The sequence below is a fragment of the Limulus polyphemus genome, unplaced genomic scaffold (genome assembly GCF_000517525.1).
Source record: "Limulus polyphemus unplaced genomic scaffold, Limulus_polyphemus-2.1.2 Scaffold268, whole genome shotgun sequence".
NCBI lineage: Eukaryota > Metazoa > Arthropoda > Merostomata > Xiphosura > Limulidae > Limulus > Limulus polyphemus.
The window spans coordinates 622510-637702 of record NW_013665878.1 but is presented as its reverse complement, the minus strand read 5'-3'; the positions used below and the strand labels follow the sequence as shown (position 1 = coordinate 637702).

General features: G+C 31.3%; 1 protein-coding gene across 1 annotated transcript in view; it reads right to left on the bottom strand.

Annotated features, from left to right (window-relative positions):
* LOC106456887 (spermatogenesis-defective protein 39 homolog) overlaps positions 1-15109 on the bottom strand; it is a 36458-nt gene extending 21349 nt beyond the window's left edge. Inside the window, exons 1-10 of the mRNA XM_013916256.2 lie at positions 15036-15109; positions 14651-14717; positions 13303-13414; positions 13020-13105; positions 12587-12655; positions 11935-12027; positions 10388-10524; positions 4774-4801; positions 4089-4162; positions 697-787 (exon numbers count right to left, since the gene is read on the bottom strand). Of these exons, the coding sequence (XP_013771710.1) occupies positions 697-787; positions 4089-4162; positions 4774-4801; positions 10388-10524; positions 11935-12027; positions 12587-12655; positions 13020-13105; positions 13303-13414; positions 14651-14717; positions 15036-15109 (831 nt within the window). The remainder of the gene's footprint in view (positions 1-696; positions 788-4088; positions 4163-4773; positions 4802-10387; positions 10525-11934; positions 12028-12586; positions 12656-13019; positions 13106-13302; positions 13415-14650; positions 14718-15035) is intronic.
* Between the last annotated feature and the right edge of the window lie 84 nt (positions 15110-15193).

Genomic DNA, 15193 nt, shown 5'->3' with positions numbered 1-15193 from the left:
ACATAGCTGTCTCTATCTTTGAACTGACAAGCAAGAAGGAAGACAGCAGTAAACATCACCTACTGCTAACTCTTGGGCAACTCTTGCCTGACTGAATACTTAGGTCTGACTGTCACTCTTATAGTGCACCCAAGGACCAAGGGAGTAGAATGCTTTTTTGTATAAAAGAGGTCAGGACCCACATATCCCCAGATTAACAGTTTGGGCACATTAACCATTAGGCCAAGCCTGGCTCCAGAAATAAGAGAACTGAAGAAATCTAAAACACTTAAAACAGAGAAAAATGTTCTATCACAGCATTAATACACGCACATACATGTAAAGTTTCCAGTGGCAAAAATTTTGTGTTGCAACACACACAGTTACAACTTCAGCACTGACAAGACTGATATGTCACACATAATTAAACCAACAAACTAAACTTTATTAAATAAAATTAATTTTTTCACAGGACACCAACAGTCTGATGATTTATGGAATCCATTATGTATCTTTCAAACCAATTTTTACACCAAATGTCACATCTTTAATGGGTTACAATATTTATTTGTTACAATACAGTCATTATATAGTTCAAAACCTTAATTCACAGCTGATTATAAGATTTATTTTGTTACCTAATATATTCTAATATTTTCATTCTCGTGGCTGATAGACAATTTGTACACAATATGCATTTATCACAATAAAACTTACTTCAATCGGAAACTGTCTTTCAAGAAGCGAAATTTGTTCACCGAGCAGTTGGAAATATATGGACAAGCTAGGATCAGACTGAAAATGGTTCCTTAAATGTAAAATGAGAACAGATTAAACAATAATTTTTTACATAACACATCAATAAATTTCTTAGTACTTACATATTTGAAATTTGAGGAATTAGAAGCTGCTTTTCCTTTTGCTACCATGTGAACTTACAGTGGTGGAAATATTTATTGCATTACTCAATTTGTCCACACTTTTCTTCAGAATCATTGTTTGTTTTGAGGCCCTAATACGCAAATGTGTCTCATGAATGGTGCAATACTGTTTAATTATTACAGTAGCAGCTTTGTAGGTTGTCTGAGTATTGCATCAGCAATTTTCTGGCTATAAATAAAGGTTCTTATTGTGAGACAGCTTATAAGCCTATCTGCTACAATATGTTTGTAATGCTACCATAGCCAAGGGTTGTGAGTTAGCTCCAAGTATAACAAAAAATCAATCATTGTTCCTTTAAGCAAAGAGGGACTTTTGACAAGATAGAATTCTAGAAAAATTAAATTTAACTGGTCTATTGTGAGCTGCTGGGTGCAGGGATATAGAGAGAAGGGATAAGAAGAAAGCTTCCACAGCAGCTGACACTCATGTTCTGAAACACACGAGACTGCAGAATCATCAACTGTTGTCCACAGATTTCTAAAGAGCACAGCAGAAAACTTCAGGGGTCACTGTCACCAAGCACACTGTCCAGTCTTCCTGTGTTAAGCCAGTCTCCCACCAAGACAGCCAAGAAAGAAACACCTCCTCACCAACAAGGTGAAGATGAGACCCAACTGGGCCAAAGAGCAGGCTTACTGGACTGAAGAAATGTTAAACAAAGTGATATTCTCAGAGTAATCAAAGTTCAACCTGCACTGGTCTGATGGGATGCACTTTGTACAGCATTGATGCAACTGTGAAACATTTGCAGGGTCATGTGATAGAGAGATGCATCTCTGACCAAGATGTAGCCAGGCAACAGCCCAGATCTCAATCCTATCAAAAACTGATGGAATTTAATGGGTAACAAGGTGCAAAGGAAGAAACCGAGAAGCACCTTGTAACTGCAGGAAGTCCTAACCTGCATGTGACATCATGGACTAATCCCTGCCTACATTCAGTCCCTATGCCATAGCCATGCCAAGCAGCCACCAATGCCTGAAAGATGGCACAACCAAATATTAAAACAATAAACAGACTCTGTGACCACTTTTTGTCAATTACATTAGTGGTGTTTTCTTTAAATCTAGGTTTTCTTACTCAGAGAACATTTTTGTATTTGCCAAGGATTTGTTGATTATCTGCTGTAGTATGTTTGTTATGGTTGGTTTGTTAATAAAGATGCATATTTGTGACTGGATGACTATAATATGAGTAAGCTTACAACACACAATGTCCATAACTGTTTTACACTAGTTCTGACACTTCTACAATGCATGATCAGGAACCAAGAAAAGAGTGAAAACATTGGGTGATGCAATAATTTTTTTCCACCGCTGCATTATGTTACACAATTCACACTTCACTTTAAAATCATTTACTATTTCAAAGTATTCCCATACTGGACTCTTTGTACCACTGATAGCAACATCCACCTGATGTCAGTGAGAGCACAGCAAATGACAGGTCCGTGCAAGTCTTTGTTACAGTTTGTATACACTGCAGGGCATACTACAGGTTGAGATACTTAAAGAAGCACTGGACATGTCCAGAAAAAACTACACTCTTCATAAAATCCATCTTTCTACAGAAATACTATAGACATTTTTAGTCACTACACAAAATGAAGTACAGAAATTATGGCATGATCCTTTTTTTATTTTTGCATCCTACTCAGACTGCATTTTTGTTTAACTTTTCCAAGATTTCATATTGACTTTTATATTTAGATATATGTCCCACAGTTTTCTGTGTTCTGTGAAATGCATTTAAATAAACAAATCACTTATTCAATGGCCAAAACACAATCCATTAAACATTTACTGAATAAAACATTTCACAACAGCCTGATTATACTTCATACTATACTTGTCAACAATATAATACACAATGCATCAAATGTTTTTCAATCTTTACTCATCAACAAGAAACATTTTAACCCTTTCAAGACAGGTCACACATGAAAGGCCATGTCATCTTGTTTGTTGACTCACATTCAAACTTTTATTGAACTACTATTTCATGAATTTATGTGAATAAGTTTGGTACCAAACTGTAGATTATAATTCAAATTTTAGTACTATACATTACTCAATTTCTTGATTTAAAAGTAAATATTAAAATACACAGATAAACATCAATTTTTATGCATCATGTGGCATGTTGAATACAACACTGATTCAAATTAGATGTTTGTGAAGTCAAAATACCAAGTCTATAGTTTCGTACATATTAGAAACTCAAATTACCAATATTGACAAGTTAGAATATAAAATAAGAACGTCTTGTCATTTCTATTTGCTAAGATATTGCTCGTGTAATAAATCAAACACAGTGGCACCCCACCCACCTCTTTCCATTTATGGAAATGCTTCCTTATATACACTTACTTCTATATATGACATGAATAACCAATTAGAAGATCAGAATGTCCCCTAGTGGCTTTCTCAGCCATTTTAACAGGATTGGACACCATTTATTTCTTTTGAACCAATATCTCAAGGATGTAGGGTGTGTCTTTAGTCTGTTCGAAATTTCATATTTTTTAGACTAAAATACATCTTTGTATAGTTTACTGATAATGTGCCAAATTTTGTTAACATCCACTTACTAATTTAATAGTTATAGCATGAAAACTATAACAAGTACAAAATTGTTACAAGGTCAGTTCCAGGGACAGAGTTCGTGCTGAAAGAGTTAAAGAACAAATGAACCAACTTCAAGTTCAATCTTGTCAAGTTTAACATTTATAAAAATAAGTTTGTTTAAAATATATTCAAATAAACTGACAAATAATAAAATAAACATCAATTCTTATTGCAACAAATTACAGGAAGTGTTACCCTTACTTGACTGATAGTTCTTGAATATTTTTTTTTAATTATACTGGTATTTAAATTTTAATCATTTATAAATGTATGGAAACAATGGCATATCCTGCTTTTGTTTCACATGCATAAGGTCCACCACATCAAACAAAACTTTTTGTTTTGCTATTGCTTGTCTGGGTTACTGAACACAGGATGGTAACTAGAAGAGAGAGTCAAAATATTTTAGTTCCACATTTTTTTTAGTTATCTTCTTTTAGAAGAAATAAAAAAGCCTATCAACAAACTTAATGATTATAACAAATAAACATGCTAATTACAACAAATATAACTGATACTAACTAATTCAAAATGTTTTACCTCTGACAATGCTGTAGAAGTTTCAGTTTTTTCTCTGGTTGTGCTGTTTTAACAGCCAATTTGTAGTTCAACATCTATTCATAAACAGAAAAAAGAAATAATACAACTCTCTGTACTAAACATTTACTCAAAAGTACAATGCATTTTTTTAATAAAATAATAATTTTATTTAAAAATAACATGCAATACTATAACCTACTGTATTCCTACACTATCTGATCCAGTTATAAAAGTTGAATCACAATATTTAATAAATATACCTATTTATAGGTTACAATAAGCTGAATCACGGCATTTAATATATATGTCTGTTTATAGGTTACAATAAATTGAATCACAGTATTTAATAAATACGCCTGTTTATAGGTTACAATAAGCTGAGCCACAGTATTTAATACATATGCCTGTTTATAGGTTACAATAAGCTGAGCCACAGTATTTAATAAATACGCCTGTTTATAGGTTACAATAAGCTGAATCACAGTATTTAATACATATGCCTGTTTATAGGTTACAATAAGATGAGCCACAGTATTTAATAAATATGCCTGTTTATAGGTTACAATAAGTTGAATCACAGCATTTAATAAATATGTCTGTTTATAGGTTACAATAAGTTGAATCACAGTATTTAATATATATGCCTGTTTATAGGCTATAAATATATATATTATTTTTCACTTACACCAGCTTCATCTGTTCTTCCTAATAATCTGTATTACAAAAAAGGAAAATTTTTAGCACTAAACTTATCATCATTAAAAGAATTAAGAAATTATTTAAAATAAAAATACCAAATACCAACAATTATTTTATTAATGAAAAATCTCCCTAAACAGGTTTTAAAAAAAATCAAACATTTTTTCTTCATGTTTCATATACTTATTAAATCATAAAAAAAGAGGGCTGAAAATAAGTGACCATGAGTCATAATTAGTATTCAAGTGGTATCCCATTATAGTACATAGAAAAGATAAGCAGTTTTTTGTCACCTCACTTACAGGTCAATGAAATAAACAGAAAAAAATGGTGGACATTTACATTTTGTACATAGAAAGTGCTGTTGTGTAGAAAAATATTTCTGTATATGCAACTATAAAAAAATGATTATAAAAAGTAATTTTATCATATTTAACCACTTTCGCTGTGCAAGAATTTCATGTAGTTTTTGATTCTATTTGAATATCTTTTTTTTTACACATTATTTATGAAAACAAAAGGAACCTAATATTATAAAAAACTAAAATGCTGGAATTTTCTTTTCATTTACTATAATGTCTAATCCACAGTTTTGTGTTCAAACTAGTTTTTAACAGCAGAACATATTTATTCAGTACTTCATGGCACTTCCAAATATTTAAGCAATACAAGTTGAGAATGGGTTGAAATATGACGATCAAAAGTGAAGTAACGTAGGTGAATATAAGTAAAATTATATAGTACTGTGAATACAATACAGGAAATGAAATTGGATTATTTAAGAAGTTTTTTGTTCTTTTAATATGGCCTTTTCTTATTCTTGTTGGATTCCTATAATGCATGAAATTAATTTCATCTTAGAGTGATAATTAAAAGGTCATAAAGGTCACTGTGAATGACCACTTTATTATTGCACTTTTCTTATTGTTTTTGTTTGTTTTTTGCTTTTCTTTGTTTTTTTTTTATAATTATAAATAATATAAGACAAACCTACCCATTGCACTTTGTTTATACCAAATATATAAAAACAAATTTATTATTATCATCATCCAAATATAACAACTAAGTAATTCATACAAAAAGACAAAAAAAAAATAAAGAATCAAGTGGATAAAAGGTGGGGGCTGTAGCCCCAGACCCAGGCTAAAAAAAAAGACCCATTTTAATTTTTTTAGGAAAATGCTTAATAAAAATCATTCGACTGAGTCTACTAATTTTTAAAGAATGAGAGAGAGTTTGTGTGTAACATGGGTAGGCCTATTGTGCAATGAGGAATGCAGAGATTTTATGGGCTTGCCTACAAATAGTGTGACTTGGTGTAGCCCTGATCTGACCTAACATATTTGCATACAATTTACAATGCAAATGTGCTTGGTCTAAGAGAGACAAGACCTAGTCACGCTAATTGAGTGACAGGCCTCAGCCAATAAAAATCTATTCACTCCACATCTTCATGATGCTATCATGACTTACACCTAAAACACCATTGTTTATCATGTGATCAAGCAGTAAGCCTATTATATGACTAGACCTAAGCTGCTAGGCTAGATTGAAGATATCTATATCTTTTGATTCTTCATTCTCAAAGGCTTCACATTTTGTTCAAGAAAAGAGTTCAGTCAATACTAACAAGGTAAGTAACACTATTTTAACATTTTAGGATATAATGTATCAATTGCTTGTATTTCTTGAACAGAATTTACAAATTGTTATTCCGTAAAAAATCCATAATTACTTGTGGGCCTACATTGGCCCATTTTTAGCTGTAAATAATTCATTAAATTCATAAAATTTAAAATTTTTGAGTTAAGCACAGAAAATGATATGCGATCATTTGTGATGAAGCTATTTGGTAGCTCATTCTGAAATCTCTCTCTAACACCACACACACAAGTACACTTATATGTGAACACACATATTATTCGTTAAGTGTTCATCTTATATATTATACAGATGTACAAACACAAGACCAGTTGGGAAAAGCTAAAGAGGAAGAAAAAATTACAGAAAGTAGCAGCTAAAACCAAGAGGCTAATGGATTTATGGGCTTTGTCCTCTAGTGCAGAAACCATCACCAGCCAAGACAGTGGAAACAACAATGTAGACACTAAATCTCTGGATGCTGATGACCAATGGTTATCAACCTCGTCAAAATGAATCAAGCCTTTATCAACAGGAAGAAATTAATTATTGCAATGGTGATGAAGATACTAACCCATCCTTTACAACTGACATTGGGACATGGACGCAAGTTTCTGATGAAGTGAGAGATTTTGTTTGTGCATTGGAGATTACCTCTTGCCAGTACATGGATATGGATTTCACTGCATCTACAAAATCTATATCAGGTGAAAAGTATAAATGCCAATGCTCAAATACTTTTTTTTTATCATGAGCTATTTAATGGAAAAAAGGTTAAAAGAGACTGGCTTTGCTACTTACCATGGAAGGGGAATGTCTTCTACATTATATGCAAATTGTTTTCAACATCAATAGAAACTTCTCCACTAGCAACAACTAGTTTCTCTGACTGGTTGTTGCTGCAAGGAACTTTAGTCAACACAAAACAAGCTCATTACGTCAAAGTTGCATCACCAAACTTGTTATTCATATAACCAAAAGCAGACAAACTGACAAGACTTTAACAGAACAGATGGAGTCAGAGAAGAAATACTAGCACCAAGTTTCTATCATCCAGAGGGATAGCATTCAGAGAAAGTGATGAAGTAGTTGGTTCAGTGTATAATGATAATTACTTAGGAATACTGGAGCTATTGGTTAAGTATTACCCATTTCTTGCTTAAAACATAAAAAAAATGCACAAGTAAAAGAAAAGATCATGTTTCATATGTATCTTCAACTGTTTGTGACGAATTCATAGAAATCCTACACAAAGAAGCTCTCACCACCATTATCCAGGAAATCAAACATCCAAGTATTACTCAGAGTCTGCTGATTCTACTCTAGACATATCCCAAACAGATTAACTGACAATAATCTTTAGATACATTCTAGATGATGGCCCTGTAGAGAGATTTGCCACATTCTTACCAATAAGTAACCATACAGGAGCATAACTTACTGGTATTATCATTAATTTCCTTGGAAAACAAGTATATATGAGTTCAAAATTGCCATGGACAGTATTATAATAAGTCATCCAATATAAACAGCAAATACACTGGCATACAAGCCTTGATCAAAAAGAATAGCCCCTAGCAGACTATATTACCTGCTGTACTTATATGCTTAAATTGGATGGACAATGTGCTGTGGACTGCTGTACTGAAGCTTGTTTATCCTTTGCCTTGGTGCAGAAGTTTTGATGTGTATTTCTCAGGTTCAACCCGCCTACGGAAGCAGCTACACAATTTACTTGAAAAACTAGGGATCAGGTCAATAAATAGGTTATGAGACACAAGATGGAGTGCCCATTCAGACACTATGCAAGCCTTAAAAATGGGGTTCAAAGCCACAATGCAAGTCCTCACTTCCATTACAGACGATGATTTTGAAATGCCTTAAGTGTGCTTAGAGTCAAGAAGCTTTATGATACAATTAGAACTAGAAACAAGTATGACGACTTAATTCTGGTGTGTTATCCCGGAGAGACTTAACAAGACAAGTCGTTCCTTACAAAACTCTGTCAGTACAGATGGATGTTAGTACAGCTCTTACAGGAATTACAAGATTCATTTCCTGAATATGAGGAAAAGGGTAAACAATCGTCAGGATGCAAGACATATGAGGTTGAAAAATCAAGGAAAAGGAGGAAAAATATGTGATGGAATAAAGAGGATGCTGAGGACAGTGATTTTTCACCCTCTACTCAATATAAAGTTCAGACTTTCTTAACAGCAATTGACAAACTCTCACTTGCAGTAGACAACAGAATACCAGCATATGAAAACGACAGTTGTAATTTTAAGCGATTCTAACAATTCATTTTATATGCACAAAAGTGTTGGTGCATTTATCCTGTCTTGGCACATTATTGATTGAAGTATGTTCTTTCTGCTTTTTATTGTTGAGAATAATCTTTCTCCTGAGGAATTGCTTGATATGAAGCACAGGTACATCCTTAGCATTATTAGGACATATGGGAAAGTTGATTTCAGAAATTTGTCACATATCATTCTCAGCGTATTTTATTCCTTGGATTCTTATGGTTTTTCAATGAACCCTGCCTTGCAGAGGGTGGCAAATTGAACAATTTCTTCCTCTGTGCAACTCTCCAAGTCTGTAGAATACATATTAATCAGCATTTTGGTGGCATTGTGGAGGTCCTCTGTAGGCATGGGCTCTAAATTTTTTAAAAATCCGACACCAAATAGATCACAAATGCCTTTACTACAAAAAGAGCAAGGAAGACAGTAATTTAACTAAGTACAGATGACATAATCTGCTGCTATTGCTGGGCATACTATGTGAGTACCAGTTTGACCTAAGCATGTGTGTGTGTGTGAATATATGACTTGTTGAGTTTATGTGTATGTGGTTTCTTTCATTCTATATGCTTTGTTGTACAAATGCAAATTATGTCTGTGTTAGAACACCACTTTTTCAATACAAGAAACATCTAATATTGTTCATGAATTTGTAGACAAGTCTTTCAAACCTGTGGATATTATCTTCCCATTGTCTTCAAAAGTAAAACATATCTTGAGGTTTAATTTTTTTTACCTTAGTCTTTAATCGTGATCATAATAGACCTGGTATAAATATTTAACCCCAGGCTAATAAATCAAAGCACTTCCTAAATATTCAAAGTATTCTAAAATCACTTTTAAATTTGGATTAGAACTGAAGATTAGCAAAATGCCACTGGATTCAAATGGCACTGGAATTTTTTGCCGGATGATGATACAGGCATAATTATGAACATTGAAACATTTGTAACCAACAGTCAAAATTATTAAAAACTTTAAAAATACTGGCTGCATTTACAAGAGAAACCACACTAAGATAATAAATTAATAAGTTTTTCTGGTAGTTTGTTGCACATAATCCTTATGCATCTTTCAGTAGCAATTTTAAAAAAAGTACATGCTAGCAAGTTTCAACTTTTTTTTTCTTTTTTTTATTACATCTTTTTTTTTTTTTTCACTTTATAATCATTACCTGGAAATTCACATGAGCTGACTAGTTATAACCAATCAATGCACTAAACTCACAAATCTTTTTTTTATTATTTTGCCAGTATTATTGCACTTTTGCAAGTAACTGTCAAAAGTAACTGGCAAACATTTGCCAGTGGACAAAAAATTAGTTCCAAACCCTGTGGCTAATGCGAAAACATAAAAATCAAAATTTACCAATATTAATAATATCCTGAAGTATTTTAAAGATCTCATTATATACTTAAAAACTAGGATTTTTTTTATCCACACTGCATTATTTCAGTTTCATAATAATCATAACCTTCAGGAAGGTTAGATGCCTACAAATGACATATAAGCATTAAGTGTGATGAAAATATACTTTACAAAGCTGTAAGGAATAAATCATTTATCTAGTTTTACATACAATGTCTTGTTCATATACACATCACACATGTACAAAATCCATCTTTTTTTAAACACTGATCTGCTGATACCTACACTAACAGATCCGACAGTTCTGTAAACTCTGAACAACTTTTCAAGTAATACAAATAATGGTTGACAGCTTCTGGTCTCTGTAGTACTTCTTGAATAAACACAGATTGTTTCAATGTTTTTTTTAAAAAAAGCACAATCTGAAAAAGACCAGAATCGTATTTCATTTCAGTAATGTATTTTAATATACTTGAAATTGATACAGTTCAAATAAATTATCATTCACATGACCAAAATGTGCAAATCCCTTAGTTTAATATTACATATCTATCAATCAAACCACTAATACCATACAATCCTATAGCATTACACAAAAGACAGTAACAGTTATTGTACTTCTTTTTTCATTTTGGTAATACAATGCAACATACTAGTACAAAATATACAAATTTCAAGGGTTATTGTTACTTCATCCTTTATTCTAATAACACAGTACATCATACTGGATCATATAAAACTTTAGAATCAGTTAATAAACTTTTATCTTTTATATATATACACACACAAACATTGAAAACCAAAGACTGCTGCCAATAATGCATTGTGTTCAGTCACATTGCATTAAAAAAAGAATACAATGTGATTTTCATTACTGAAATAACACAAGGAATGACAAAAGATGGTTGTAGACAGCCCGTTAGACAGTTATATTGCATATACACTCCGCTCCAAAGGATTGAGTTGACTGCTCATTATATTTATTCATCAATGCAATGGGTGCATCTAGCACATCAGAGCACTCAGCTCTGCTAAGTAGCTGCTGGATTTGTTCTACTGGATTCCACTTGTTTTTGTCATTTTAGTGAGTGCAAGGAATAACTGCTGTGAAAGTGAGAGCTTTTTGACAGTTGTAATTTCTATAATAAGTTTCAAAGGGGACATGTTCAATTCAAATCAATTTATTCAACATGGGACAATAAAATCATACATATATATGATACCAACATGAAAATAAAAAAAATTAAAACTGAATAACACATACTGTATGTACTCAAACATGTTCCTCTCTTTATGCATTTTTTCCATTCATGCTCCTCTCTTTAAAATATTTCTTTTAGTCTGTCGACAGAGGAAGTCCTCATTTTTTGTGAAATTCTCCCACAAAAAGAAACATTTTTGTCCTTAATACATTTTTTTCTCAGATTATCTGTTCAGCACATATGAAGACTGATGGATTGATGTTGATACTGATACAAAATTTTATGAATTGCAAAAAAAACTATAATTTTCTTGTAATGTACTTTTGAAAAGAAGCATTTTGTTCAACAGGCATTTACTATAATTATTGTATTGTACAGGTAATCTTATTAAAAATAGGTATTGTCATTCCATCTGTCATCATAATAACCATACACCATATACACTATACATAAGTTACTATATTTCTATAATTGATCTAAATAGCACAATACAATCCTATGTACTATACAAACCTTACAACAGTTATTGTATTTTGATTGTCTGATTTTATTGCTCTATGAAATTCCTGCTTTTCTACCTTTCATCTTAATAACACAATCTAATCTTATAGTAATAAAGAAAAATCTTACAGCAGTTATAATACTTCCATCTTTTATTTGAATTGCACAGTCCAACAACTGAAACTTGTCTTTCTTTGACTTGAAGTGTTCCAAGAAGAAGGGCTAGATTTGATTGGATTAAACATTTAGAAATTACTTTTACATCATAAATTTCACTACCTTCAAATACAAGGTCACAACAATGTACTTGATTCTTTGTTGTCACACAGTTTTTTATTCTAATTGTTAAATAAACCTGCACATGTAAACTCCTATTAAGTTCACTTAAAAACTTGAAAGAAATTCCAATCTCATATTAATTACTGAAGTGGGTAAATTTAAAGCAAAGCGTAAAACAATGAGAATAACTATATGAAAGTTTCCTTTGAATTAATTCTTAGGTAATAATATACAGTAATAGCATTTAGTGAACACTGAGTTTAATATTCTTGGTATGTTTCTGAGTGTTTTCAATGTTTTAATCCATTTAAATTTCATCATTCCTTCATTCTTTAATATTTTATTATTGAATATTCTTCGATTTTATGTAGTTTCTTCCATGTTAGCTGGATCATTTTACTAAATATCAGCATAAGAATGCAACTGTTTTGAAATTTAAAAAAAAGTAATAAATTAAACTTAATTTTAAAAGAAATAACTAGCAAGTACTTTGATATCTTACCTGTCCTAGGACCATTCTTTTAACTGTATTTATTGGAGAAGTATGATTTTTAATGTCTTTCGAAGAACTCTGTAAAAAATTCGAACATACAGTGCCATTTAACCATTGTTACCCAAAAAAAGTTTTAGTACTGCTACAATACACTTCTGCTGTTGTTACAGTACATCTCAACTTAATGTAATAACAATACATTTACAACTACTTACATATACAATATTTGTTGTTTTTACTAAGATTATACATTTCAACAACTGCTACATTAAACTTTTACTATTATTTCAGAATTTCATTTCTATTGCTGTTAGAGCACATATAAGTTTCCACATTCAAATCTACTACTAAAACATTAATGGCTCATTATGACTTAATTCTCATTTAATGGTATTTATATTTAGTATTTTCACCCAAAATATCAACTTGTACTAAAACGTACTCTTGGCTCTAGTTTCATTGATATTAGGTGGTCTTCTATTAACTGTGTGGAAGGTAAACTGGACTCAACCACTGCATCAAAGCCCACTAGAAAAAAAAAATCAAAAATTTTAAGATTTGTCCATAAACAACAATGAATTCACTGAATCCTGATAAATCTATTCTCCTTTTATAAAAGTACTTAGGTAATAAAATACATAACTGTTTAGTTTTTTTCTTAAGACACATCTTATTCACTTTTTTGAAATTAGTTCTTAGAGTTAAACACATCCCACAACACAAACCTTTCTCTGATGAGTGACTGGTAGTAAGCTCGTTAACTGTGTTTGCCGATACATCTTTGTGCGGAAGATGGGAAAATTTAACTTTACTTGTAGGAACAACAGTAGTAAAGTCCTGAAACAAAAATCATAGGCTATATGAAACTCAGCAGCTTAACATTTTGATTTTAAATGTATTCTTTTTAAGAAAACGCTTAGAACAATAGAACTTACTGAACAAAAATTAGAAATATAGTTCACTAAAAATAATGAAATGATTTAAAACCATAAAAAAACTGTTATTTAATTACAGATCATCTGTTCTATGTAAATGTAAACTAACAAAATTATATATTTTTTCATAACTCTTACAGACATAGTACAGTGCTGCAGTATAATAATAATAATGTCTACAGCAGTTAATACACATGTCCGAAAAAGGTTTTAATTGTAATACTAGTACCTCTAACCCATAACACAGCATTACAAAAGTTATTTTACTAAATTACAAGATACAAGTTCCCTGTATATTAAACACATATGTACCTTACATTACTGACACAAATAAAAGCTAACATACAACACAAATAAAATTCATATGTTATTAACAAAAACAAGAGGGAATCCTCAATAGCTACAGCACTTGAAATTCTTTTATGCAAGATTAGAGAAAATTAATCTATAAGACCTTTGTTTTCCTTTTTTATTAGCTACATTTTTGTGTGCTAGCAAAACCAAGTGTGGGGCGAGCATATGCCCAATTAGATTTTATTACTATCAGGATCTCTAACAGCCTACCCTCAAATTGAAATTCTTTTAGGTAGGATTAGATTAAATTAATCTATGAGATCTTAGGCGTGGTCAAATATGTCCATCAAAAGGGTTTGATCTACTGAGTCCAAAAATGTAAATAGACCTCAAATCGGTCAAGAGATGATGGAGCTATGAGCTAAAAGTTTGAAGCTGAAATGAAAAACACAAAAAAACTCAGCCTTTCTATTAGCCGCTATGCCAAGGCTAAAAATAATAGACTGTGATCTCTGAACAAAACATAATAAAATATTCAGTTACTTGTTATTTGTATGCTTTGTAATATTTCTAGTTAAAATTATTTATGATAATTTTGAGTTAAGAAAAAGATAAAAATAAGAAAGAAAGATTTTTTTCAAATTACAATAATAATACAACCTCCATGTTCAGTCCTGTTTAACAAATAACTTAGAAAGTATCAAGAATATCTTGACATAGTATCAATGTTTTAAAAAAAAGCTATCAGTAAATCACTTACTAATCTTACATAAAACAGCTAAAATTAAAAACTTTGTTTTCAAATTTTAGGTTTCATTAAATTTTTTTCGTATTTCCTACTTACCTCCTCATTATCATCAAAATCAAAAGTTATTTCAAGTTTTTCATGCCAGTACTCTTCACTATCAAACCTAAAATAAGTTTAAATATTACAATTCTCTTTCTGAATTATTTATCTACCTCAACATTTACTGTAACAACCAATAACTGTGATAAAATTTTTGACATTGCCATATCTAATAGTTGATTGTTTTTCCCCTTTCCTTAGTTTAAAGGAAGATGAATTGCATGTTTCCTCTCAGTAATATATGCATAGTCAATTTATTAATAATGTTAAGTAGTCCCAAACAATTAGTGCTACATATATCTTCTTTATTTAAAATGGACTCATAAAAACAGAAATTGGGTTTCAGATATGAGATTCCTACCCAGATGATGACATCACATACCTGATACATTTTGGCAGGGCTCCACCAGTACAAAATTTAGCACTAAACCATTGCCTGTTACCCATAAAAATCATTATACATCTGATGAACAAAAACAACTACTTACTGAATTTGAAAGTTCATTGAAAAACTGAGGGAAAAAAAAAAAGATTTTATGC